At 38.7% G+C, this 23,829-nt stretch overlaps 6 protein-coding genes across 8 annotated transcripts in view; 4 read left to right on the top strand and 2 right to left on the bottom strand.

Moving 5' to 3' along the window:
- The window catches only part of LOC108135781 (chromatin-remodeling ATPase INO80), a 37,905-nt gene extending 14,770 nt beyond the window's left edge, over positions 1–23,135 (top strand). The window contains exons 9-14 of the mRNA XM_017256641.2: positions 5,273–5,431; positions 5,950–6,052; positions 6,129–6,211; positions 8,483–8,786; positions 20,558–20,842; positions 22,817–23,135. Of these exons, the coding sequence (XP_017112130.1) occupies positions 5,273–5,431; positions 5,950–6,052; positions 6,129–6,211; positions 8,483–8,786; positions 20,558–20,842; positions 22,817–23,073 (1,191 nt within the window). The 3' untranslated portion in view covers positions 23,074–23,135. The remainder of the gene's footprint in view (positions 1–5,272; positions 5,432–5,949; positions 6,053–6,128; positions 6,212–8,482; positions 8,787–20,557; positions 20,843–22,816) is intronic.
- On the bottom strand, positions 362–2,252 carry LOC108135784 (putative serine protease K12H4.7). Its single transcript, XM_017256645.1, has 7 exons — positions 2,006–2,252; positions 1,759–1,940; positions 1,462–1,697; positions 1,174–1,405; positions 947–1,119; positions 602–892; positions 362–541 (listed from the first exon to the last, which is right to left on the bottom strand). The coding sequence occupies exons 1-7, from the start codon at positions 2,204–2,206 to the stop codon at positions 435–437; spliced, it is 1,422 nt and encodes a 473-aa protein (XP_017112134.1). The 5' UTR covers positions 2,207–2,252; the 3' UTR covers positions 362–434.
- LOC108135785 (putative serine protease K12H4.7) lies at positions 2,677–4,515 on the bottom strand. 2 transcript variants are annotated; one of them, XM_017256646.2, is made up of 6 exons: positions 4,210–4,515; positions 3,949–4,151; positions 3,422–3,883; positions 3,214–3,356; positions 2,884–3,156; positions 2,677–2,818 (listed from the first exon to the last, which is right to left on the bottom strand). In XM_017256646.2, the coding sequence occupies exons 1-6, from the start codon at positions 4,420–4,422 to the stop codon at positions 2,697–2,699; spliced, it is 1,416 nt and encodes a 471-aa protein (XP_017112135.1). In that variant the 5' UTR covers positions 4,423–4,515; the 3' UTR covers positions 2,677–2,696. The 2 variants fall into 2 exon arrangements, with proteins under 2 accessions (XP_017112135.1, XP_017112136.1); XM_017256647.1 differs by lacking the exon at positions 4,210–4,515 and having other exon boundaries at positions 3,422–3,848; positions 3,949–4,062.
- Positions 13,623–14,966, top strand: LOC108135789. Of its 2 annotated transcripts, none has more exons than XM_017256653.2 (2): positions 13,623–14,035; positions 14,253–14,963. In XM_017256653.2, exons 1-2 carry the CDS (start codon positions 13,803–13,805, stop codon positions 14,728–14,730), a joined length of 711 nt encoding a protein of 236 aa, XP_017112142.1. In that variant the 5' UTR covers positions 13,623–13,802; the 3' UTR covers positions 14,731–14,963. The 2 variants fall into 2 exon arrangements, with proteins under 2 accessions (XP_017112142.1, XP_041565002.1); XM_041709068.1 differs by having other exon boundaries at positions 13,968–14,035; positions 14,258–14,966.
- Positions 15,073–16,119, top strand: LOC108135787. The gene has a single exon (XM_017256650.2). It carries the CDS (start codon positions 15,194–15,196, stop codon positions 16,013–16,015), a length of 822 nt encoding a protein of 273 aa, XP_017112139.1. The 5' UTR covers positions 15,073–15,193; the 3' UTR covers positions 16,016–16,119.
- Positions 16,581–17,541, top strand: LOC108135788. The gene has a single exon (XM_017256652.2). The coding sequence runs from the start codon at positions 16,705–16,707 to the stop codon at positions 17,464–17,466; it is 762 nt and encodes a 253-aa protein (XP_017112141.1). The 5' UTR covers positions 16,581–16,704; the 3' UTR covers positions 17,467–17,541.
- Positions 23,136–23,829: the final 694 nt, after the last annotated feature.

A 23,829-nucleotide genomic window follows, 5' to 3' on the forward strand; every position in this document is an offset into this window, starting at 1 on the left:
GATTTAGAACAAGTCATATTGAATAATACTCGGATTTGAAGGTTTTTTAATTTGGTTTCTTTTAAGATTTAATTATATGATTTTATCAGTTCTGTTTTTTTATTAAATTGTCTTCAACAAATTTTGTATTTTAAAAATTGTTGCAATGTTTTCAAAAATGTTGTCTTAAAACAGATTAAATCATTAATCGCTAATGGTTTTCCATCGCTTTAGTAAGAATCTAATCTCAACTTGATAATATTTAATCATAAAGCTGCCTTCATAGTTTGTCTTCAATCAGATCAAATCATTGATCACTTATCATCATCGATTTCTTTAGAATCTAATCTTAACTTGATAAGATTCAATAATATAAAAGAAGTTTTTGGTTTGTTTGTTGTTTATTCCACTTAATTTTAAACTGGGGTTTTCCCTCATAATCATTTTATATGCAATTATTTAACCCACTCGCGAACAAGCTCAGCAATGCGTTCCTTTGAAGCTTTCATCTCAGCGGTGTCAGAAGAGCTAATTGAACTGAAGTCCTTGCAATGGGCATATTCTGTAAGATCATGATTAAATTATTACTTTAATTTTAATTAATGGTTCCAAATTAACCCACCTGGAATGATGGTGGCCTGTTCGGCATCTTGAATTCCCATTGCCCTCCAGGGATCCAATTGTCCGTGACTGAAGTAAACATTTTCCACACCGGGAGACAATCCACCAAAGAATTGATTGGTGACACTCACTTGGTTGGTAATGAACTCGTTGCTATACTGAGAGCCATAAAGATCAGCGCACATGGTGGTATAGTATATAACAGGGAACTTGGTGCCAAAGGGTTGAGCTCTGGAGCCCGAGGTTTGATACCAACCATACTCATTGCAGGTCTGGAATATCCACTGACGCACTGTATAATATTTTGTTAACTGTTGCTTTAAAGATCAATTAATTGTAAACCTACTGATATTGCCATTGTAACTGGTGTCTAGAAGCACTCCAATTATAGCATCATAGCTAAGATCGTTACATTTGCCACCACTCTCGCCGAAATAATCCACCAAAAAGTCAGCAACTCCATTCAGATCATTTGAACCAGCCATTATCTTCTGGCAAACACCCTCGATTTGGCCAGCACTAGAAGTTGAACAAAGGTTAAGTTTTTAATCTAGTAGTTGAGGTATTACCTACTTATGAGTCTGAACTACGCCCGCAAAGATATCGGAAATCTCGCTAAACAAGGTCCAGATGTCTAGATCGCTATAGACATCGAAGGGTTCACAGAGCTTGAGCATGGCTTTGACCTCACCGCCTCGTTTGGTGGCCAGCATGGACTCCATCTCGGCAATGCCGTTCTCAATTCGCTTGTAGCAGGCGGAGCCACCCATCTGTTCGATGGATTGGCCAGTGACTTCCTTGTACTCTGCAAATTATATATTTTAAGATATGCCATCAAAAATAGTAAAGAATTCTACTTACCCACAAAGTTAACCTTGGCAAAGAGCGGAGCACTTGAGGCCCAACCACCAACTACTAAATCGGGATAGAGCTTCTTGAACCAGGTGACCATTGTGGCGGAGTAGGAACCACCCACGATAAAGACCTTGGACTCGGACAAACCCTCATGGTTTGCCTTTATAGTATGGATGAAATGAGCAAGATCAGCCAAGGACTGATTTACACTCAAGAACTTAATGTTTTCATTGGAAAGATCCCTAAAAGACGATGGGAAATATTTCATTAGGAAGCTCTATGTTATTTACAGGGACCACTCACGGCAGGGGCTTGCTCTGTCCATAGTAGCGGTGCTCAGTGTAGGCCAGAAGAGCATTGTGCTCCTTGGCCATGTCGTAAAGGTGGCCTCCAGTTATTCTGCCCGAGGAGATCTCCCATTCTCCTCCAAGATAAATAAACAGAGGTGAACCAGACTTGTATAGAGCATCGTTGAGCATATAACGCTTAAGGGTTAAAATGAAAAATTAACTAAAATATTTTTTTTTTCAGAAAATTATGTAATTTATACCATTTGCCAGGTTCGCGTTTCCGAAGGTTCGAAATGATCCAATTTCTGTTCGATCCAGAGGGTCTGCACTACATCCGCTCGGTTTTGATTGGCCGGCAATGGAGGCTCTTCATGGATCCGCTTGAAGGTCCTTTCAAATATACTTCCATTGGTTTGGGCCAAGGCCAAAAGAGCCAACGAAATTCCCAGCCAGAGCTTCATCGTCAATCGTCGAGTGTTTGAATGGAACTGAACAACCTTTAACAGCTTATGTGCCAACTAAATAACTTGCTTTAGCCCAAAGCCAAATCTTATCGCAGGCATAGTACTTAATTAGCGGTTTTTAAGCCAGTAAATAATATTGTCAACTGGGCTAAATAGATTGTTGGTATTTACGCTGGTTTTTATTAGCCTGAAAGCCATGCGGCGTCTTATCGAGTGGTAATGTGGTCGCAACAACTGTTTCGATTATCAATCATTGGGTTTCACTCACTCAATTTGCAGGTACTTGAAATGTAGGTACTAGAGTTAACAGATAAGGGCTATACACGGTGTAATACAATTACTAACTAGTGCTTGATTGTAACCTTACAAGAGAGAATTTGAGAATGTTGAAAAAGGTAGTAAAAAAATAAAATTTACATTCCATACACTACTTTATATAAATAATAATAAATAAAATAACACTAAAATAAATTTAAATTATTTGAATTTAATGTTTGTGCGCTTTATGTTGTAATTTTTGCACTTCAATATCAATGTCCCTTTTTAAGACTTTTATAGATGGTTTATCATTTTCTGATGAGGCCTGTAGATCTTCGCAGTGAGTTGCACCTTAAGTTTTTATAACATATTTGTAATTAAAATAATTAACTATGCTTAAGTGAGTCCAAATTCACCTTTTAGAAAATAAGTCCTTTTGTGTTTTCTCACTTTAGTAGAGGTCCAAGCATCCAGTTCCGGTTGGGTTAAAAAGACTCGCCGGAAACTGTCCCTGTTTTCCATATCCTCGAAATTTCGATCTGTGTCTTTCACTCTTCTGTCTATATAACAGTTCGAAAACTTATTTCCAAACACATCTAAACACATATCAAACCAAAAATCCAAAGGAATATATTCAGAGGTTTGAAAATTCCCAAGCTCATCACAACTTTGGTACAACCAAAGACGGGCTGTTATAGATAATTTTTGATAAAAAAGTGCTTTATAATAATTATTAATCTGCCCACCTGAATCCGTAATATAGTGAACGTCCCGTAAAGATTTAAAACTGGATACAGAGTCGTAGCATTTCGTAGAGTTTCCATTTAGTTGCTTTTTTAAGAACAGGGTAAATGATGATTTTGATATATCCTTACAACCCTCTTTAATACTGTTTTCAATGCAAGAAAAATGCTTTTAATTTGTTTTGGGATATCAAACTAATAAATAACTTACTTTCCATATTGCACTAGAGTGCCAACCACTTTCGTTAGTCTTTCAAACAAATTAATAACGTACTCATTCTTTGTATGGTCAAATCCGCAAATATTCATTTCTATAAGTTTTGAAGTGTTATGTTTGTTTAAAGCATACTTGAGAGACTTTAAACCATCTACGATCTGATGATGACACTTTTTACCACCAACTTGTAGAACAAGTTTTAGAGCTTTTGAATAGAATGCCCTTAGTTCTGTTTTAAATTGAAACGGGGCACTGGAACCCCAGCCTAAATCAATCAAGTTGGGGTAGAGTTTGGCGAACCAGGGGACCATAGAGCCTGAATACGATCCTCCCACCAAAAACACCTTTGACTCACCAAAATGAGTTGTGTTTCCTTTTAAAAATCGAATTAAAGCAGCCACATCCGCCATGGCCTGTGGAACTGTGAGATATTTAAGGGATTTTACATTGAGATATCTAAAGACAATAAATATTTAAATATACCTTTTTGAATATAAATGTTTTTACATTTTGGAACTCACTTTGTCGGCTTGCTTTCTCCATAGTACCTATGTTCGCTGTGTATCAGATATCCTCCATATCGTTGAGCCAAGTCGTTAATATAACTTTTGGTCAGCATTATATGTGAAACATTTGTCGTGGGTGATAATATGGTGCCCTCGCCACCCATGAAGAAAAAAATGGTACCATTTGGTTTAAAATAATCTTCCTTTACCATATATCTCTATAACAGTGGTAAATGTAATATGTTTTTGAGGGATTGCTTATGTTAATAATCTTACCATTTTAAAAGTTCGTGAATCCGTATGAAAATGATCCAATTTCTGTTCAATCCATCGAAACTCAATGGCTTTCCCACTGCAGCGAATGCCAATAAAAAGTGAAGTTAAATAAAACAAAGCTATCTTGGAGTTGTACATTACTGCTACTATTGAGAATTTTAAATGGTTTGATTTTGCTTTTATAAAGTTTGGCTTGAGCGTTTCAAATATCATTTTGCATGGATAAAATATAAATGTTAAAAGAGATGCAACTAATCATAATTTTGTAAAGCAGTGCAGTTTTTAGTATAGTAATACATAAACTGTAGAAGTGAGTTAAGCGTGCAAAATACTTCTAAAGCAAACGTATTTTTTTTTATATTTAAATACATATCGAATTTCAGATCGCAATATTATGCAAAATAGTAAACCAACTCTACTTCCCAAAGGGAAATGTTTTCAATTGAATATGTATTCTATTAAATAGACAGATTCCTCAATGGGATACTTCCTTTTTTCAATTCTAAATAGGGTTCAACACGTGTTCCATATAAAAAAGAAAACATCAATGCCTTGAGCAGTTCGATTTTAATTAGTCCCATCTCTCAGCCGGAAACGCCACTCCCTCCAGACAACCCTTAAGAATCCGACGGGGAATTGCTGAACACTTGCACACCAAACACGTACCAAGTGCGGCTCAACAGGGGCAACGAAGGGTTAACACCGGTGGCGGTAGTTTTCCTACTCCAGATAATAGACAGGAAAAGCGAAAAATTCGTGACACTACAAAGTGGTTTATAGGATAGCCGAATTCGAGGAAGGGACTAATAAATATGCAGGCTTAGAATCATCAAAAGACTGGCGATAGGATGTGCGTGTGCAGCAACTATTTGCATACTAATATCGCTCGGAAAAATGTTCTAAGAAAATTCCTAGCGAACTTAAATATATTTGCAACCATCATTATGATTGGATTTATAAATTTAAAATATGCTTACTAATCAATTCTTATTCTTCTCTTTTGTATCATCAATAAAAAAAAGAACAAAAATGTAACTTACAAACTATTTCCTCCCATTTTCAGGTCATCTTTTACGATTCAGATTGGAATCCCACTGTCGATCAACAGGCCATGGACCGAGCCCATCGTTTGGGCCAAACCAAACAGGTGACTGTCTACCGACTCATCTGCAAAGGAACCATCGAGGAGCGGATTCTGCAGAGGGCCCGAGAAAAAAGCGAGGTGAGTGATCGGGGGACAGGAAACCCTACCAAACCGCAAACTCCTCAAGTTGCTCGGTTTTCCTTTTGTTTAGTGGCATATTAGGCACGTGCTTTGTTGGGAATAAAAAAAAAAACCCTCCTAAAAACCAATGCATTGTTGTGCCTTTGGGATTTAAAAAAAAAAATGCTCAACGCGAAACACGAGCACTTGTAGATGGGTTTAAAATGGTTTGGATTGGTAAACCAACACCGGAAATTAATTATACAATTGGTTAGGCGACATTTCGGTTACTCCTACCGGGTTCTTTATAAGTTGGAGTACTTCTCCGCTGTCTTGTGCATTTATTGGCTTAATTTATAAAACAGAAATCCCTTGATTACCATATGAAAGTATTCCGGGGCCGATAAATAAATAGTTAAGGATGTTAGGGTACCCTTTGGCGCTATCCCTGTTCTTGTACGAGTTTCATATCATTTCCTGTCTTGAATTTCTAATTTTATTCAATCGAATATTGGTATTTTCTCCCCCGTTTTCAGATTCAACGCATGGTCATAAGTGGCGGTAACTTCAAGCCCGACACACTTAAGCCCAAGGAAGTGGTCTCATTGCTATTGGATGATGAGGAAATCGAAATGAAATGTGAGTAGATTAAAGATCAATATGGATACGAATTATTTTGGGATTAATTTATATTTATTTATTCTTTTAACATTAGATCGCCAGGAGGCCAAACTGCAGTCCTCTTCGCCGATTCCAGCAGCTACTCAAGGCGAACGCAAAAGACGTCATCCCAATAAGGTGAGAACGATTTGCCCCAAAGAAAATCCTGTTAGAACGGAGCGATCTGTGGGCCATTTCATGCATGATCCAGGCCGACTGCCTAATGGCTGTTTATTAGACCAAGTTTGCACTTGCTACACGACAAGTTTCGTTTGTGCTTCCTAATGAAAGTAAATGATCTTTTGAGTGAGGCTCAAATTGCGAATGCGTCCATATACAGAGAGCAAAAGCGAGGCGAAGCCCGGCTCGGTTGTTCTTGGCCTATGGCATTGCATTGGTGGTCATGGTCACGTGATTCATGCAACATCACAACACACACACACACACATGCACACACACTCAGCAAGAACGGCAACAAAGACAATTCAATTTGCTACAAAACTCAACTCATCGTCTTGGCTGGTCTTGGTCTGCTACATAGCGTGCTTTGAACCTACTCCATGAGCCATAAGCCACTAGCACTTCCAGCCGACTATATTCATTCATCCAAGTGTGATACACTTTGAGAAAATCCTGTCAGCCTTGGTCATCAATACAAAGTAATTTTATTACAATATGTTCTCTATTTTGAAACTTGCCAATTTTTTAAAAATCTTTTATTCATGATTTTTCTCAACAGTTCAACAAGTTCTAATCTATTTTTTTTTAGGAATATTTGCCTATTATTAAGTGATTACCTGATAAATGTTAATCCATTGTTTAAATGATATAGCCATATATATTTAACTGTGTAATCGTACTCCCTAACATATACTTCATACTTACTCTCCAAAGCAAACACTTTGCTTTTACCCTACTTGGACTCGCAGTCGCTGTCTCTCGGAGACTCTTTTAAAAAACAGTTTCAAGTGCTTTTTGGTTCGCTTTGGTTTGGATCGGATCGGATTGGTTCGGTTTGGGGTGCAGGCTCTACTGTTAACAACCAACCACCTCCAAACTCGGGCCCTGACTCTTCTTTGTGCTTTGTTTTTGTTGGTTTCGCTAAATGATTTTGTGCGTTCAATGGAACACTGATTATGGTCTGGTGCTGCTGTTGCTTCTTCTGCCTTTGGCTCTGGGTCTTCGTCTTGGTGGCTTCTTTCCGTTTTTGGTTCTACGGGCTTCGGTGTTGAGCCTCCATTTAGTTAGTCGGGTACTTGTACTCGTACTCTTACTCCACTCAAGTTCATATGCCACCGGCCAACACAATGCTATAATGGCACGCAGTCATATCCCGACCCCCCGCCACCTGGTTGTCAATTCATTTACGGTCGGAAGTTCAAGTTTCCAATGCGCGAATAGTACTTATTATTATGTTTTCAGGTTGCAGTGCAGCAAGCCGTCTTGTTTCCTTTGGGCCTTTCGATTGGGGAGAGGCATTCATTTGGAACAGATTCTGCTGCGTAAGATTTGTGTCGCAGTTGCTTATTGTGGAACGGTTTATTTTCTTTACTGATATAATGGTATATAATTTGAGAAAGTGCTTTACGCCCAGTTGGTTTTATTGGAGGAGAAATTGTTACTGATTCCATCGAGAACTTTTATTTAATTTGATTTAAATAAATATGTGTGTTTATTATTGTTTTACATAAATATCATTTTCCCTATGAAACATAAATTTAACCTTAAGATAAGGGATTACATTCTCCTGTTCCATGCAAAAACTTATTAAAATTCATTAACTTGGTCTTAACCATCAAGCTCATGAGTATAAAAACTCTCCTACTAAGTATAATTATATTGCTCAGAACTCTTTTAATTTATTTTTGAACTGCCACAACTTTTTCCCATTTCTCCTTAAACTTTAACAATGAATATCATTAATTTTGGAGCGATTTAACAAGCAGCTGAGTGCATGTAGGAAAATTGCTACTGTTTTCCCAGCAATTGGCTATCAAAATCTGGGCAAAATGTATGCAAAACTCTTTACCCTACTTCCGAACAATTTCCTCAAGCATGGCAATTACCTTTGGCCCACCTCCAACCCCCGAATGCTTCCCATTTTTAACACTATCCCTCCGGTTGACCAGCCCATAAGTCAAGTCTTAGTTTTGTTCAAGTTTGGCATGAATGATTTTTATGCCACACACCAGAGGCAAAGGGAGTAGAGATAACTTGGCATAAATTATAAATGGTTTAAAGGGGGGAATTCTTGGGCCAGTTAGACGATACGAACGATAAGCAGCCGTTGTAGAAGAAGACCAGCAGATATATCTCATTTCCGTTGGTCATTAAAATGCTAATTGATTTGATTGTTACATTCTGGAATTAAGGTATAACTTTTTTATGATATTATTTTTATTGTCTTAGGATGTAAATATGGGTGGCACCACCATCGCGGCCACACTGGTTACCCAAAACCCCGACGACGATGTGCCCAGTTGCAGTTCGGGGGCAAAGCGCCTCAAACTGGAGTCGGAGGAGGACTTCATCGATGTGGGCATTACGTCATCGGCCTCGAGTGTTGGCACGGACAGCAATCATCCGACCCTGAGTCAGGAGACCTATGTTCCAGGAGCCACCTGTGTCCAGCAGATGGACAATGACTCCGATAATGAGGCTCTGGTGGTGGATGGCGATAGCCCAACGCTGATGGGCCAAAACGAATCCATGAGTAAGTAGCGATTGCATTTCTTTGGGCCCTTTATTGCTACATGAATTGGCTATGATAAAGTTCTCAATACGATAAGTATTAAGTTAATACCACGAAATTATTAAAATAAAACTCATATAGGTTAAAACTAAAGTAGTAGAGAACAGTTTTAGAAATAAAACTAAAAATTATAGGGCTTATATTATTTAGTATTGAATTAATGCTTTTACTTTAATATTATATTAAGTATAGGGGTTATATTATTTAGTATTGAATGAATACATTTACTTTAATATTATCTGTAGTTTATTTTCAAGACACACTTTCAAAAACTAAACTAACTAATCAAACCTATTTCGACACATCATTTTCTCCTAAAGCGTTATTGTTGATCATATTGTGCTTAGAGACTTAAATACACTGTAATTTTATAAGAGTTACTTAACACATGCTTCAATTTTGCCAATTTACGACTTTGACTTGCCCATAAAACATATAATATGTGGGTAGCAAATATCCCAAAGACATTTCACATAACTTAAGCTCGATTCAAATGTTTTGCGATTTGTGGTTTTATTTCCCCCCGGAATGATCACTTTTTTAATGATTAATAACTAAAATTATTTGGTAATCACCTGCGATATGCAGGCAGTTAAAATGTGGTCTACCAACTTAACTTGCCTCAAACTGAGAGCATGCTGCTTGTTATGAGTTGCCAATTGCATGTGGGATGTGCAACGATTGCAGCTTGTTAGCTCATGCGATTTGCATTCGAAAACGATTAAAGGAGGGGGTGAGGTGAGATGACTGCAATGCAGAAACATTTCAAATTTGTTTAACAATTAACCAATCGAAAGTACAAGACGTTGAAAAGTAGGCAACGAGCAAAAAGCAGCCATAACAGCAAAAAACTGATGTGAAATCGCGACAAGTGCAGCGTCACAGCAGATCGAAGTTGCAAGTTGCAGGTTGCAGCAGCAACAGCAACAGTTGCCGGAGGAGGAGACTAGCAACTAGCAACTGGCAACATCAGGTCCGATGGCATCTGTTACTTGACCAGTTTGTTGCCCGTTTGGTTGGCCAAATTGTGGCACACTCACTGATTGGCCTGCAAATTCGCTGGCGAACGCAGCTAATTTTGCCTATGTCCCCGTTTCATCTTGTTACTGCAAACTCGCGTTTGTCGTTTGATAACGTTTTCATTTCGACCTGATGTGGTTGTTGTGAATACTACCAGTTAAACTCCTGTCTTATTCCTTTTCTTGGGAGACAGTGATGACAGTTTTGTATTCAGCATAAAATTGACTAAAGAGTGTGGGAATTAAAAAAGCGGTATTAAATTGTAGTAAATCCGCAGAACATGTTTTTCTTTTTCCTTATTTCTATTTGGATACTTTATCAATTAAAAATTGTCTTAAAAATAATTGTGATACAGTGTCGTCATTAAGGACAAAAAAAAAAAATATTGCCATATTTTAGTAAATTTAATAGATTTAAATAGAAATAAAGTATTTAGGTTTACAGACACAACAGTTTTTTGACTGGCTTACACTGCTTATAGAAAAAAAGTACAAGTTTGTTTAAAAAAAAAGCTATTTTAGCATTACTTCTGCAAGTTTTCCCAGACGTACGCAACCCAATTTAATGTGGACGAAGTTGATTATGTTTGGTTCGCTTGTCACTTGGCGTTTGGTTTTTGTTTTGTCTTTGCTTTTTGCTTAGCATTAAAATGCCACAAAACAGCAAGGAAAGTCGAAGAAAGACGGAAAGAAAAAAAAAAAAAAAAAACAGACCAAATTGCGGCTCATAAATAATTTTTTATGTGCACAGGGCTTGGCCAAAAGACACAGCTAATTTAATCAATGAGCTCACGTGTTGTGGCTACATAAATTGCCAATTCGAGCTGGTGCTCTTGTTGTTTTGATTTCGTAATGTTAACCGACATTTATTTGCTGTTTATTACTATGCCGAGCAAAATGAGAAATTGTCATGAATCCAGAGTTAGACATTCTGCTGTTGTAATTCTTTCAATCCAAATACTTCTTTGTGATCCAAGCGTAACTTAATTATTTGCGCGATGTTTCACTTAACTGCGTTCCATGGCCAGACCTGTCATACACAATAATAAAGTTTTTATGTTATTTTTTTTAGATTTTATTTATAAAAAACCGATTTCGTCTGAAATTGTTATTAAATAATTTAATTTTTTTTTATACAAAAAATGCTAACTTTTTATAAGAGGTATTTAGAGTGAATATTCAGAAAAAATTACAACATTTCTTTATGTGTACGAGTGGATCGGAGGGAAACCTAATGTTATGCAGCAGGATCGTTTTTTTCTATGCGACAATTGACCACATTTTTCTCTTTCCATCATTCAAATTTCCCAGTGCGTGCACAACTTTTTCCCATTCCGTTTAATTTTCTTGTGTAACACAGAGTGAAACAATTTCTTAATTGGTGCCATTCAATTGGGACACGTGCCAAATGTGCAACTTTCACATAAGCCAAACATACTTAATGCAACATAGTAAAAGCGAAACACTAAACGAGGCCATTACTCCGCCCAAATTAAATATTCATTAGGCCAACCCCTCGTAGATCATGAGATCCTTGTCCACTTTGTCAGTGGAGCATGTGAGACATGAAAATAATTAAACCAAAACACTTGTTGAACATATACATAACCGTATATAAATCGGAGCTCTCAGGGAACAGCGGCAAAAAAGTATCTCATAGAATACACGTTAGCCATGAGACACAATTACGCTGCGAATCTTAGCAGCAAATCAAAACTGCGAACAAAAACTTTGATTGGCCACAAAAATTCACACACAAGCAGGTAATTACAAAACGAACTAAAAAAAAAAACAAAAACATTCTCGAATGCCAATCATCGGAAGGCATATGAAAAATGTGCGTTTCGCTGAGCATTCTGAAGTATTCAACTATCAATTGCATAGGCTCGGTTTGCTAATGGTTCGATTTCGGCCCAACTTGCTTTGGCGCATAAATTTACACCTTATTGGCCCCCATAGCGCCCATAGCAAGTACGTGCCGCGTATCTCGGGTACCCGGCTCCACACTCGTTTTGGCCAATTGCAGTTGGCCACTTGTCAGCCGGCCGGCTCGAAGCTCTATAATTAAAGTGGTTTTGACTCAAATTGGTTAATCATATTTGCAATGTGAAAATGAAACGAATCAGCTTAAGAATTCGACTTAAAACGGATTGCTTTGGCTTTGCATTGGTTGGATTTAAATTCGTGCATTTTTAATTGACCATCGAGTAAATAACGAAATAGTTGTGCTTAAAATATTTCAGCACTGATTGATTGCAATTGAAAATAACTGCGTTTGACATCAACAAACAATGGTTAAACAAATTATTCTTAAAATTGATATAGAATAGAAATATTTCTCTTTAAAAAGCCCACTAAAATTGCTATTAAAGAGATTTTTTTTAGAATACAAAATACATAACGAGTCGATGACGATCCAATTTAATGATAGAAACCACCGAAACCAAAAATAAAATAAGAGCCCTTCAATTACAGTGCGCTTCCATTACGCACCCCTAATGTTCCCAAAAAAGAACATACTTCACGCCACTTTGGTGTATGCCTTTTTTTAGTTGTTCGTTTTTGGGGTGTTGCCCAGTCACTGTATGTATTTCTTTTTTTTATAGAAGAGGGCTCCACCAGGAAAAGGGAACGCAGGACCATCTGCCATCGGGGTTTTTGGTCATTAGCTAAATGTAGCGTAAAATTGCTGGCGTTTCCGTTAGTTCGAGTCGCATCTGTGGTGTCAATTTCACACATGTTATGAGTACTTTGCGGTCGCCAGATTGATGACTCTTTCGGAACGGTACACCCAAAGTCCTTGTCCTTGCCAGCTAATCGCCTCGCAGTTCCGGCCCGGAAGTGTCCAGCGAGTTGCTTGGACCGGGCTTAAATTTAAAATTCATGTGGCAAAGCCAGACAAAAATCTCTTGTGTGGCGGCAACAAATCATGACAATGGCAGTGAACACAATGATGACCACTGCGCCTCCTCATCAAAAGCAACACGCTGCCGCAGACGATGATGAAGATGGGCGACACAGTCGACACAGCCGACACAGCCGACAGAGACCACCACTCGAATCCCGGCCAGAAGGCGGAGACAGCGTTAGAAAGGCCAGAACGAGTATATCGCAGCGCAGGCATACGACACAATCGCCGGGCAAAAAGTGCGATCGATTGCAATGCACACCGAATTTCAATTGGCTCCAGGAGCGGACCCCATCGAGCGTGGATATACACCGAGCGGGGAATACAGTTGCTGCAGTTGGCCATCGCCAACTGGCCACGAAAGGAATTGGGTTATGACCTCGAATGCGTGTCGCCACGGGCAATGCCACAAAGCATCTGCTTGGAGGCTCTGGCTTTCGTCGAACCATGGGCTCGTGATTGAGCCGTTTGGGTTCAGAGAGGCATGAAAAAGCAGCAAGTATCTTCTACATTTTTCAAGCATTGTGCCCTCAGGATTGAGAAAAATGTTAAGAAAAATTTAGACTAAGGAATGCGTTTTTTCAAAGCTACAATTCTATTGTTTACGATCTGGCAAGAAAAACTCTTTTGAAGGGGATTTAAACTATGTTTACCTAAAGTTATATGAAAAATGCACAATAATGTAACAATGATTTTGGGTAAAAAACTATACAAATTTTATGTTTTAAATCAGAGAATATTATATCATGTTTTTTGTAAAATGTTGATTTTATCGATTCCGATTCAAATGAATCAACTTAAAGCTAGATAAATGCGAATTTCATATTTTAAGTAGCCCTTGATATAATTTTCAAGAAAAAAAAATATATATAACCCAAAGTGATTTGAAGTTATGCCAAGAAATAATTAAGATTAAAGCCGTTGCCAAGATGTTATTAGAAACCTATGAGAAAATCAGAAAACGCTCAATAAAAATTCTTAAAAAAATTAAATTTAAACGTAAAACATTTGGGTAATAGAAACTAGAAAAATTCCAATAGAGGTAGGACAATGCCACCCGCTAAAAGACTCCGGGCTTCGACGCGTGAGTGGTGCAATCGGAACTCGAAGCCCAAGTCTCCGATACGCACTACCGCTGTCCAGCCGGAACCTTCGCGCTGGCAGAAGCCGGGACCCATGGGCCGGAATGAGTGGGCCAACTTCCATAGTCGTTACCAAGTAAATGCATATGCAATGCGTAACGAGCTTGAGAGATTGCATGCTGGCAAGCAGGAAAAAGGCAGGTAAATCTCCATTTCAGAACTTCCAAAGTTGTAGTAAATTACAAGTCAGAAAAATTCGTTTTTTTTAACCAAAAGTTAATTTAATTTTTGTAGATTACAGTTCTGATAAGGTACTTCCAACTTTGTTTGGTTTTTAAAAATAATTTTTAAAATTCAGAGTGCATTTTTTTTCTAGAATAGAATTAATAGAATTAACTAGACCTCGATCCTCCCTTAGAAAAGAAAAAAGTAGCAAGGCGACTTCCGAGGACTATAATTATCTGAAGGAAAACCAACAACGACTGAGCAGGCCGCGCTGGCAGCGTGAAAAGTATGTTCCACGGCCACCGGAGGAGTTTCCCTATCGACCGCACATCACCGGTAGGTCCACTCCACGTCCGGAACGTGGTAGACCCGTGAAAAAGCCAACGGTACCATGCTGCTTCCAGCACGAAGATCTCGAGGCCGAGTTTTGGGCCAACATGCGATTTCCTGTCTCGCGAAAGGCACTCAGAGCCTGCGCCAGCAAGAAGATCTGTGAACTGTCCAAGCCACGCCAATTTCCCCGGAAAACCCACTGTTTGGTGCCCGAGGATCAGAGTGCCAGGCGCCGGAAAATGTCGCCGCGCCAGTGGCGACATCATCTGGAGCGCCTGGAGTTTCTGTGCAAACCAAATCAACCTGTTCTGGCCAAGATAATGTGCTGCTGTTCCTAAATCATGCCAAAATGATTAACCCTAACCTACAGATTTGCCAACTGAATTTCATGTTCAGTTGATTGAACTGTAGTATAGGATTACTAAGTTTGGGTACATTTGAAATTGTACAGATGGGTAAAAAACAATTAAAAGATGTAATGAAGATAATGTATTTTAATGATTGGAATATTTGATACAATAGCAAAATTACTATGATTAATATTGATATGGCTTAAATGTAGTGGAGTATTAATAAGTTTGGACATCTAAAATGGTAATCAATAATCAATAATATTGTTGTATAACTGATTAACAAGTTTAATAAGAGCAAGCTTATAGCCAAAAAACTTTGTCTAAGCTCCTAAAAGGTGGCATCGAAAATTCATTCGTAAAACTTGACAGTTGCTCATCAGAAAACAGCTGCAAAATTATCAAAAAGTGTAAACGTTAAAAAATACTTTAAAAAAAAAATTCAAAAATTATGGGTGATGTCTTTGGAACCAGTCTGGCCAAACAAAAGAGCACAGATCCATCGATAGCCCCGCTAGAGCTCTATAATGATGAATACGAAGGGGAAACGTTGCTACAACATCCAGTACAACCCTCTTGGGTTGCTTGGTGCGATCGGAACTCGAAGCCGGTAAAGCGTGCTAGGCCTCGGGTGATCCGAAAGTTGACCAGGTGGCAGAAGGAAGGACCGATGACCAAGAAGCACTGGAAGCATTTCTACGCCTGGGCCGCCTTTCGGGCCATGCCAAGGAAACCAGAACCGCCGAAATCCGAGAAACTTCCTTGTGCGGCCAAATACCTGCCTTGCGCCCGAAGGAAGCGCCACTTGGATGAGGATGAGCGGCTGGAGAGGATGCTGATGCTGGCGAAACCCCGAAAGATCACGGAGAAGTATACTGCATATGCCAAACCGCCAGCCTACTCCCCGGTGATCTCTTGGGGCAAGCCACCGCATCACGATCCCGGCAGACCCTTTAAGCCGCCTCACGTGCCCCGCTGTTTCCCCACCGACGAGATCGAGGGCCAGTTCTGGGCCCAGCTAAGGTTCCCCGTCCGGCAGGCAGCCCTCATGGGCAAGGCCACGCCCCGCATCTTGAATCTGGCCAAACCGCGCCCGTATCCACCAACTCCGCACTGTCCCATTCCCCCAAGGATTAGGGATCCATTGGATGTGCCACCGCCACCGCGCAAGAAGTTCACCAGCAGGGGCTGGCGAATGCACCAGATCCGATTGATATACCTCTCTAAGCCGGTTTCCAGTAATGAGCTGGATTACCTCTTTTATCGCATTTAACAACTCTCTTATTAAAATATTTTTTTTTTTATACTAGATTGTATTTATTGAATTTTATTTGGAGAAACAAATAATCTTATAAAATATATATATTCGTAAATTTATTTAGAAATATTGCCAATAATTTAGAAGTAATTGAGTTGTCCTCTGCCGCCGTTTTGAAATTTGTAAGATAGCGATCTTTATTGTTTTTATATGCATTAATTATGTTATATAATCTAACTAACACCTTTCTACCTAATATTGCAATATTTTTAAAAGCGTAAGCTAACTTCAAAAAAAAAAAAAATTTTTGAAGAACTATAGGAACTATAAGAAGAACTACAAATTTAAATGGTTTTTAAATATATTTTTGGTACCACAAGTTAGGGGGATTTTTTTGACGGATAAACTTATATATTTTTTTTTATCTACTTATGACCAAATAATACACAACTAATTAGTTCATAATCTGGTAATACTAGCTGCTGCAAAGTTATTTATTTAAAATTTATTTTCCAAGCAAGCAACTTTATGCGCAAGTAGGCGCCTATCAAGTCATCAGTTTTCTTTTGTACATCAACTAGTTGAGAATTTTACATTTTTATTAAGCACCGGCATAACAACACAAAATTTTATATTTTCACTAAGATACAATTTGGAACCATTTGTCAAATTTTAAGTGGTTTTAAATAGTTAATCGGGCCACCATGAGCATCACGCAAGATGAGGCCAAGGCGAGCGTCATCAGCGTGGAAAAGGCCCTACCCAGCTATGTGGAATGGTGCGAGCGGAATTCGAAGCCGATCGAGCGTCGTTTGTATCGGGAAAAGCGATACTTGACCCGATGGCAGATTCCGGGACCGATGAAAAAGGCCGCGTGGAAGGAGTTCTACGAGTGGGCCGCCAGCAGAGCCATGCCCAAGGAACTTCCAACGCCCGTCCGGCAGCCCATACCCTGTTTCCCCAAGTATTTGCCATGCGGTAGAAAGCCACGCGTAATCGATCCCGAAGAATTTCAGGAGAAGGTTGCCAAACTGGCCACGCCCCTCGAAAGGAAGATGACGCCGAAGCATCAGTACATCTATCCGGAGCACCCGTATTCCCCCATAATAGTCTGGGGTCAGCCACCGCTCCATGACAAAGGACGACCCTTTAAGCCGCCACAGAAACCGTGCTGTTTCTTCAACGCCGACATCGAGGACAAGTGGTGGGCCGAGCTCCGCTTCCCCATTCGCAAGGCCGCCCTCAAGGCCAGGATTACGCCGCGAATTCTCAGCCTGTCAAAGCCGAAGATCACCCCCCAGTTTCCACCACATTGCTACCATCCGGATCATATCTACGATGTGCTCAATGTCAAGCCGCCGCCTCGCAGGAAGTTCACTCCCCAGGGATGGCGTCTTCACCAGATCCGATTGCTATACCTTTCCAAGCCGGTGTCGCGGCCCGAATTCGAGTATTTTTATATGTGATTCAGTGGTATAAGGCGTCCAATCAATCCCAGATAATTGTTTGTGATTTCAAATATATGCTACCTTAAAGATTCATATTTTGGTAGTTCTTTATTGATAACAGCTGAAGATCATTTAAGATAACTTAGCTTTTAAAGTTTCAAGATATTTACAGTAACTAGCTTAAAATTGTTAACGACACAATTTACTAAGAACAATTGGAGTCTGGTCTTTTTCACGGATACGATTCTCTCCGGATCGTAACAGACTTTGGCAAATCCGTTAAAAAATTAGCAATTTCACACAGATAAGAATTGCAATTTATTCGACTTTTTATGGCTTACAGTAGCCGGCAATAACAACAACGGCGAAATGTAATCTAAGCCTGCAAATCTGTAAAGGAAGAGAAGAGCCCGGTGCCCGGTGGCCGGTGGCCAATGGCCGGGAAAAAAAGTGCCAAGGAGCCAAAAGATCCAAAGAGCCACTTAGTCATGGACGGCGCATTACAGTCAAAGGTGAGGCCTTTTGAGCCGAGATTCCCTTCTTTCACTTCGTTTATCAGGCGTAACAAACATGCGTCACATTGACTTTGGCACCGGGCCCAGGGAGCTAGGATCAGGGTTCACAAATGATCATCAGTCAAATCAATTAGATAATTGAATGAATGATTTGTGAAATCCGATTATGCTCGCCGGATTCTTACTTCTCGTCTGCTAAGCTTCATTCTCTGCTACTTATTTTTTTACTTTCCGCTTCTTTTTTTTTTTTTTGTCATATTTTGCTTGCTGCAATTCGTTGTTGTTATTTCTTCGGTCTTTCGTGCCAATTGGCAATATGGAGAGGGCCCAGACAAAGTAAATGTAAAAACAAGTAAAAGCAGCAAATCAAAAAAAAAGCGAAAATATTTATTACAATCATAAATACAACTGGAGCGAAGGGAACACTTATTATTGATAGAATATGCTGAAGTTCGGTGGGTGGAGGGTTGGGGCTTAGTGTAAAAGGGTTTTTTGGATTCTTTTTGGTAGTCATGAAGTCCTTTCAACGTGGAATGAATCTAAATATTTAAAAAAAAAATTATTTTGAAATTACAACATTATTTAAATATGTAATAACTTAATAATTATATTCAGCTTATATATATTTATGAACCAAATTATTATTTGGAGCAAAAATAGTTTTAAAATATATATTTGTTATTCGTATTAGCAAAACAAAGTTAAGGGTACTGAAAATTGAAATATTTATAAAAAAACTGTAGGCTTTAAACAATTTTCTGTTCTGAATATACTTATTTCAATGTATTTATAATAGTGATCGGTTTATTTTGTATTTTAATTGTTGAGCAAAATAATTAAGGGAACCGATAGTTTACGTTTTTCCATTGCTTGTACCTTTAAAGCTTCAAATATAAAAAATAATAACAAGTCTCCCTTTTATATTATTACCATAATAGGCAATTTTTTACTCCCTATTCAACTGTCATTCTTTAATCTTTGGGCTTAACTCTAGCTAGACTTCATCCATCAAGCTCAACATTTTCATTTTGCCTGGTATTTTCCAGCAATTGCCCTTCTGCTCCCCCTGGTTGACAGCTGAATTATGCTAAAAAGCGAAACTTTGGCTGTTGCTGGTGTGTTTTGATGTTTTGCTGCAATACCGCGACGTTTGACCGAAATACATGCCAAAAGCGGCAACAAACCAAGAACGAATTGCCAAAATAAGCGAGGAAAACCTCTTCTGGGCTGTGTGAATTGCCTTGGATTGAATATTATTGATAAAACTTATGGCTGAAATCCAAAGTTCAGTTCAATAATATTGCATTGGCTGGCGTTCAGTTCATGTTGTTCTCGTTCTCGTTGTAACAGTAAAAGTAAACCCTATCATTAAAAGGAGACAGACTGCTGTTTGCCTCTCTCTTTCGACTCATACCAGTAGTAGAGTGGAGATGGGGACATAGCTATCTTGTAGACAATTCCTCTGGCGACTGCCAATGGCGATGATCACTGCACCGACTAGACAATGTCGATCATGAAGTGATGATCATCGGATTGCCCATGATGATGCTGTGCTGGCACTTGTGTGGTGTGCGTTGCATACCAAAAGAGCAGAGCGCCAGGTATTGTCGCCAAACACCAGACAAGATACACGAGTAGCTAACAACAACTGTGGCAATAGAACCAGTAGAACAACAACATTGTTGTCTGACAATGTTCGTCTGCCCGCTGATTGCAACTTTTTTGAGCTCCCGGTTGTTTATTTGTTTGTTGTCTCTGTTTTATTTATACAATTTACAGTTAAGCCGTCCAAAGTCGGTGACATATAACTATTGAAATAGTGTGTTTAACCCTAGAATTCGCCATTTCTTAGCTGCATTCTTGGACTTTAAATAATTTAAAAATCTTGGTGACAATTTTAAATGAATAAAATATTTGTTTTGAGTAAAAAAAGCTATACATTTTATAAATTAAAAAACACAAAAGTAAGTTATAAATAAATATATTTGTTTTATGCTTTACTATTTTTATTTAAACTTTTTCTTGCCTTTAGAAATTCTTACAAAAATGTGAATATACAATTTTAAATAACGTTCTTGATTCAAAAATTCTATATTATTTTTGTGCGAAATTTTTAAAATTAAGTTTTGCATTGATAAACCTATTATTGAAATATTTTAGTAATTTGTCTGTGGGTTAAGAATTATAATATGGAAATATGGGCATTCGCTTGTTTATTCTTTGGCATTTGGTGAAGTCTGGGCCACGATAAAAGTTGAACTTGTTTGTTGCTGCCATTTTGCCATTGTCTCTGGGGCATAAAAACTAACACGTTAAATGCGCGAATATGGTCATGACACAAATAACGATGGTGCGGATAGTGGGTGCTGCCATGGAAGAGATCTCAGTGGAGAAACCCAAGAAGGGATCCTTGTCAGGCCATCCACATTAATTAGGCATTTCGGCTGCAAGCCATAAAATTGTGGTAAATGTAACGAAACTACCATTTTAATGTTTGTTTTTTGATATATAATATATTGGGCCAGATGTTTGTGGATTCCGGCCAACCGCAATTTATCAACCGAGTAACCTATAAATTTTCGTTCTTCTTGCAGACTTCCTCGGCGACCTGAGCAGTATTTCGCCGATGCGGCGACGTCACCACCCGCGCGGCACAAAACGCGGTCGTCCGAGGGGCAGCACGCGGCGCGGCGGCGGACATGGCTCGATCCAGCGCGTGCTGACGCCGACGCAAACGCCGACGTCGACGCCAGCGGTACCGGCAACGCCGACGCAGGCAGCGGCGGGAACAGGAGCGGGAACGGGAGCGTCCTCGCCCCTACCACAGCAGGAAGTAAGCGGCGGTGGCGACAACGCCGGCGTCGCGCTTAACGAAGAAGGTAAGCACACTTAAAAAAAATGAGTAGTAGGATTTTTAAAGACAAACAATTTTTTCATACTTCCCTAAAAATATAAAATCATTAAAGAAAAATTTGAAAAATAGACATTTAGATTTGCTCCTTCTTTTTTGAAGGAAAAGTTTTTATAATGATAAGGGATTTGTTTTGATGGTCAGTATGTTTATGTATAAAAAAGGCATGGGGAAATAAAATAAAAAAGAACGATAGAAAAAAACATATATAAATAAATTTATGATATTCCAATTCTTTTAATTCATAAATATATTCACTCATTTAAAGTTACTCTATAAAAATTTCAGTAAATATTAAAGAGTGTAAGATTGTTTTTGAAAAGTTCTATAAAGTGCGACTAGATGTAGATAAATTTACTGCAAAGTTTTTCAGGTCATGCAACAATGGTGTAAAGTGAAAAGTTAGGATATCAAGTTAAAATCATTAAAAGTTCTATAAAAGAAAAACTAATAAAACATAAAGAAAAATAATATAGTTAACAACTTTATATCAGCATTGATTAAATTCCTTTTTCCAGTGCATGTAACTTTCCTGCCGACACGCAACTCACTCTCCTTTAAGTAATAACCCCTCCACAAGGATTTCGGCCCTCTGTTGAATCGAGTGTCACTTGTCGCTAATCGCTTGTCATAATCACGTTTATCGCTGCCTTTTCCGGAACAAGTATTTTCGGGTACTCAGTCCCCTCCCAGTGTGGTGGTATTATCTGTTCGCTGCTTTGTGGTTGATCTACCGGTCCCCCTTTCGTTTTATTCATTTTTTTGTGGATATGTCTCGATTACAGCCCGCAGGAATAATGCCTCCACTTTGTGGTACGTGACAATTTTGACGCAGTCCCGGTCGTTTATACATTACATAAACATTTTCAATATGTCCCCCCTAAAATAAATACATCCAGAATAAAAACTCCCTGCAATGTACTCCCCTTTTAGTCGCCTTCAAGTCAAGCCAAATATTTGTCTAAAGATTTGCATCTGGCTGCATTATCACTTCCCCTTGACGTGTGGAAATGAAAAAAGACAACTAATTTTAACATTAATGCCTTTCCCATTTCAAAGAACACGTAACGATGCCCAGATTGTTGCAAATTTGATTCATAATTCCGCCAAAGTAGTTCGCATCTGTGACATGGTAAATTTCCCGAATTTAAAGTCAAACAAATGTAATTTAAAGGGAGAAAAATACTGCTACAATGTGGCAATTTTCAGTTGGGTTTTCAGGCGCAGGACAAATGATAATTGAATAAATCCGCTTAAAATCCCAGACGCCAGACAAGGGGAGCGGGGCACACGTGACAGGAACACGTTCCATTGCTGTTGGCCGAAAATGGAGACATAATCGCAATGGCAAATACGCAACGTTGCATAAATTACACTTGGCCAGAAGGAGGAGGGCCTGAATGTTTTTGGGGGGACTTTTGGCAATTAAAAAAACCACAATTGCATGCATTGCAAGGGCAAACGAGTAATGCAAGGGATACGATGAAACGTGCGGTGACAAATGCCAGTGGAATTAGCAAGAAAGTTGCTTATCCTTTGTTCAACTTCATTTGCTCGTATCCATTCAACTAATGGAATCTGAACGCAGTGGAAGGACAACTATAGACGGCAGATGCAACTTTTCTATACTGTTTTGATAATTGTTAACATTATTTTTTTGGAATTTTTAATAAAACTAGGATTGCCCGAAAGTTCTATGAGCTTTAATCAAAAAGTAGTTTAGTAAAATTACTTCATGTTTATAATTAAAATTATTTTCATTATTTTTTTTTTAATAATGAAAGGTTTGCAAAATAGGGATCCGTTAAGACGGATTAAAATTTAAAGTATTAGCAGTCAAAGCCTTTAATTTGCCAGGAAAGGTTGAATTTAAACTAGAAATTCCCAAATTTTCAACTAATAAATCTATTATCTTACAAATTAAACCCTATTTTTTCAACAGACTATGGATCCAGCCCCGTTCCAAGTGGACAATCGCCAGGAATGTCCGGCAAGCGCGGTCCTGGACGACCTCGCTCCAAGACCGCCACACCGATTAGTCGAGGAACCCGCGGAGCGCCACGTGCACGCCGACCCATGGGTCCACTGTTGGTGCCATTGGGACGCAGTCCGGATGCCACGCCCCCAAGCAGCAGTCCGGCAACAAGCCGAGCGCCCAGTCCTTCAACAGCTTCTCATGCCGGCGCAGGATTGGAATAGTCCCATCCAAAATAAAACCCAATTTGCGAGACGAAAAATAATAAAACTCAAAATATTTGTTAATCATTTTCGATTTTCTGGGTCTACCAATATTGTAGAAGTGGCTAGCATTTACAAAATTGGATTTAATGTGATACATTTAAACTTAACCATGTTACACGACCCTGATAAATTTTCTTTTTTTTATATGGGTAATTAATTTTGGTAAAGTTCAATTGATTTCTTCACGGTTTTTCTTTAATTCGTTGCCTTTTCCAACTTTTCATTAAAATTGAATTAGCTCTAATTAGTAGTTAATTATGTATTAATTACAATGTATGGGCTCCCAGCACTGAATCGATTATTGGATATTAGAAAAAATATATCAGAATCTTACGTTATGAGCAGATGTGCGACTCTAGTTAAATTGAAGTTTAGTTTGCTAGTAGAAAAAAGGGTGCACTTAGTTAATCATCTTTTTCCCCTTATTTCCTTTTACTGACATTAGAATTCCTTGCATATTGAAAAAAAAAATAGAGAACACTTTGATTCCCTTTTCTTTATGTAACCTCATCGTTTTGTTAATTAGTAAACGAAATGTTTCTTTTTATAGCTGTTGCAATCATAAATTAATAAACTTGTAAAACAGTTAAAGCGTTTCCGTTGACACTTGTCGCATTAGCCTTAGTTTTGAGTTCGTTGGCCAAGACATTGGAACAAAGGTATTCACGCATCAGCTGTCAAAATAATTGTAGACTGCGGAAGCTAAACCATCAC

Source organism: Drosophila elegans, unplaced genomic scaffold (genome assembly GCF_018152505.1).
Source record: "Drosophila elegans isolate 14027-0461.03 unplaced genomic scaffold, ASM1815250v1 contig_476, whole genome shotgun sequence".
Classification (NCBI taxonomy): domain Eukaryota; kingdom Metazoa; phylum Arthropoda; class Insecta; order Diptera; family Drosophilidae; genus Drosophila; species Drosophila elegans.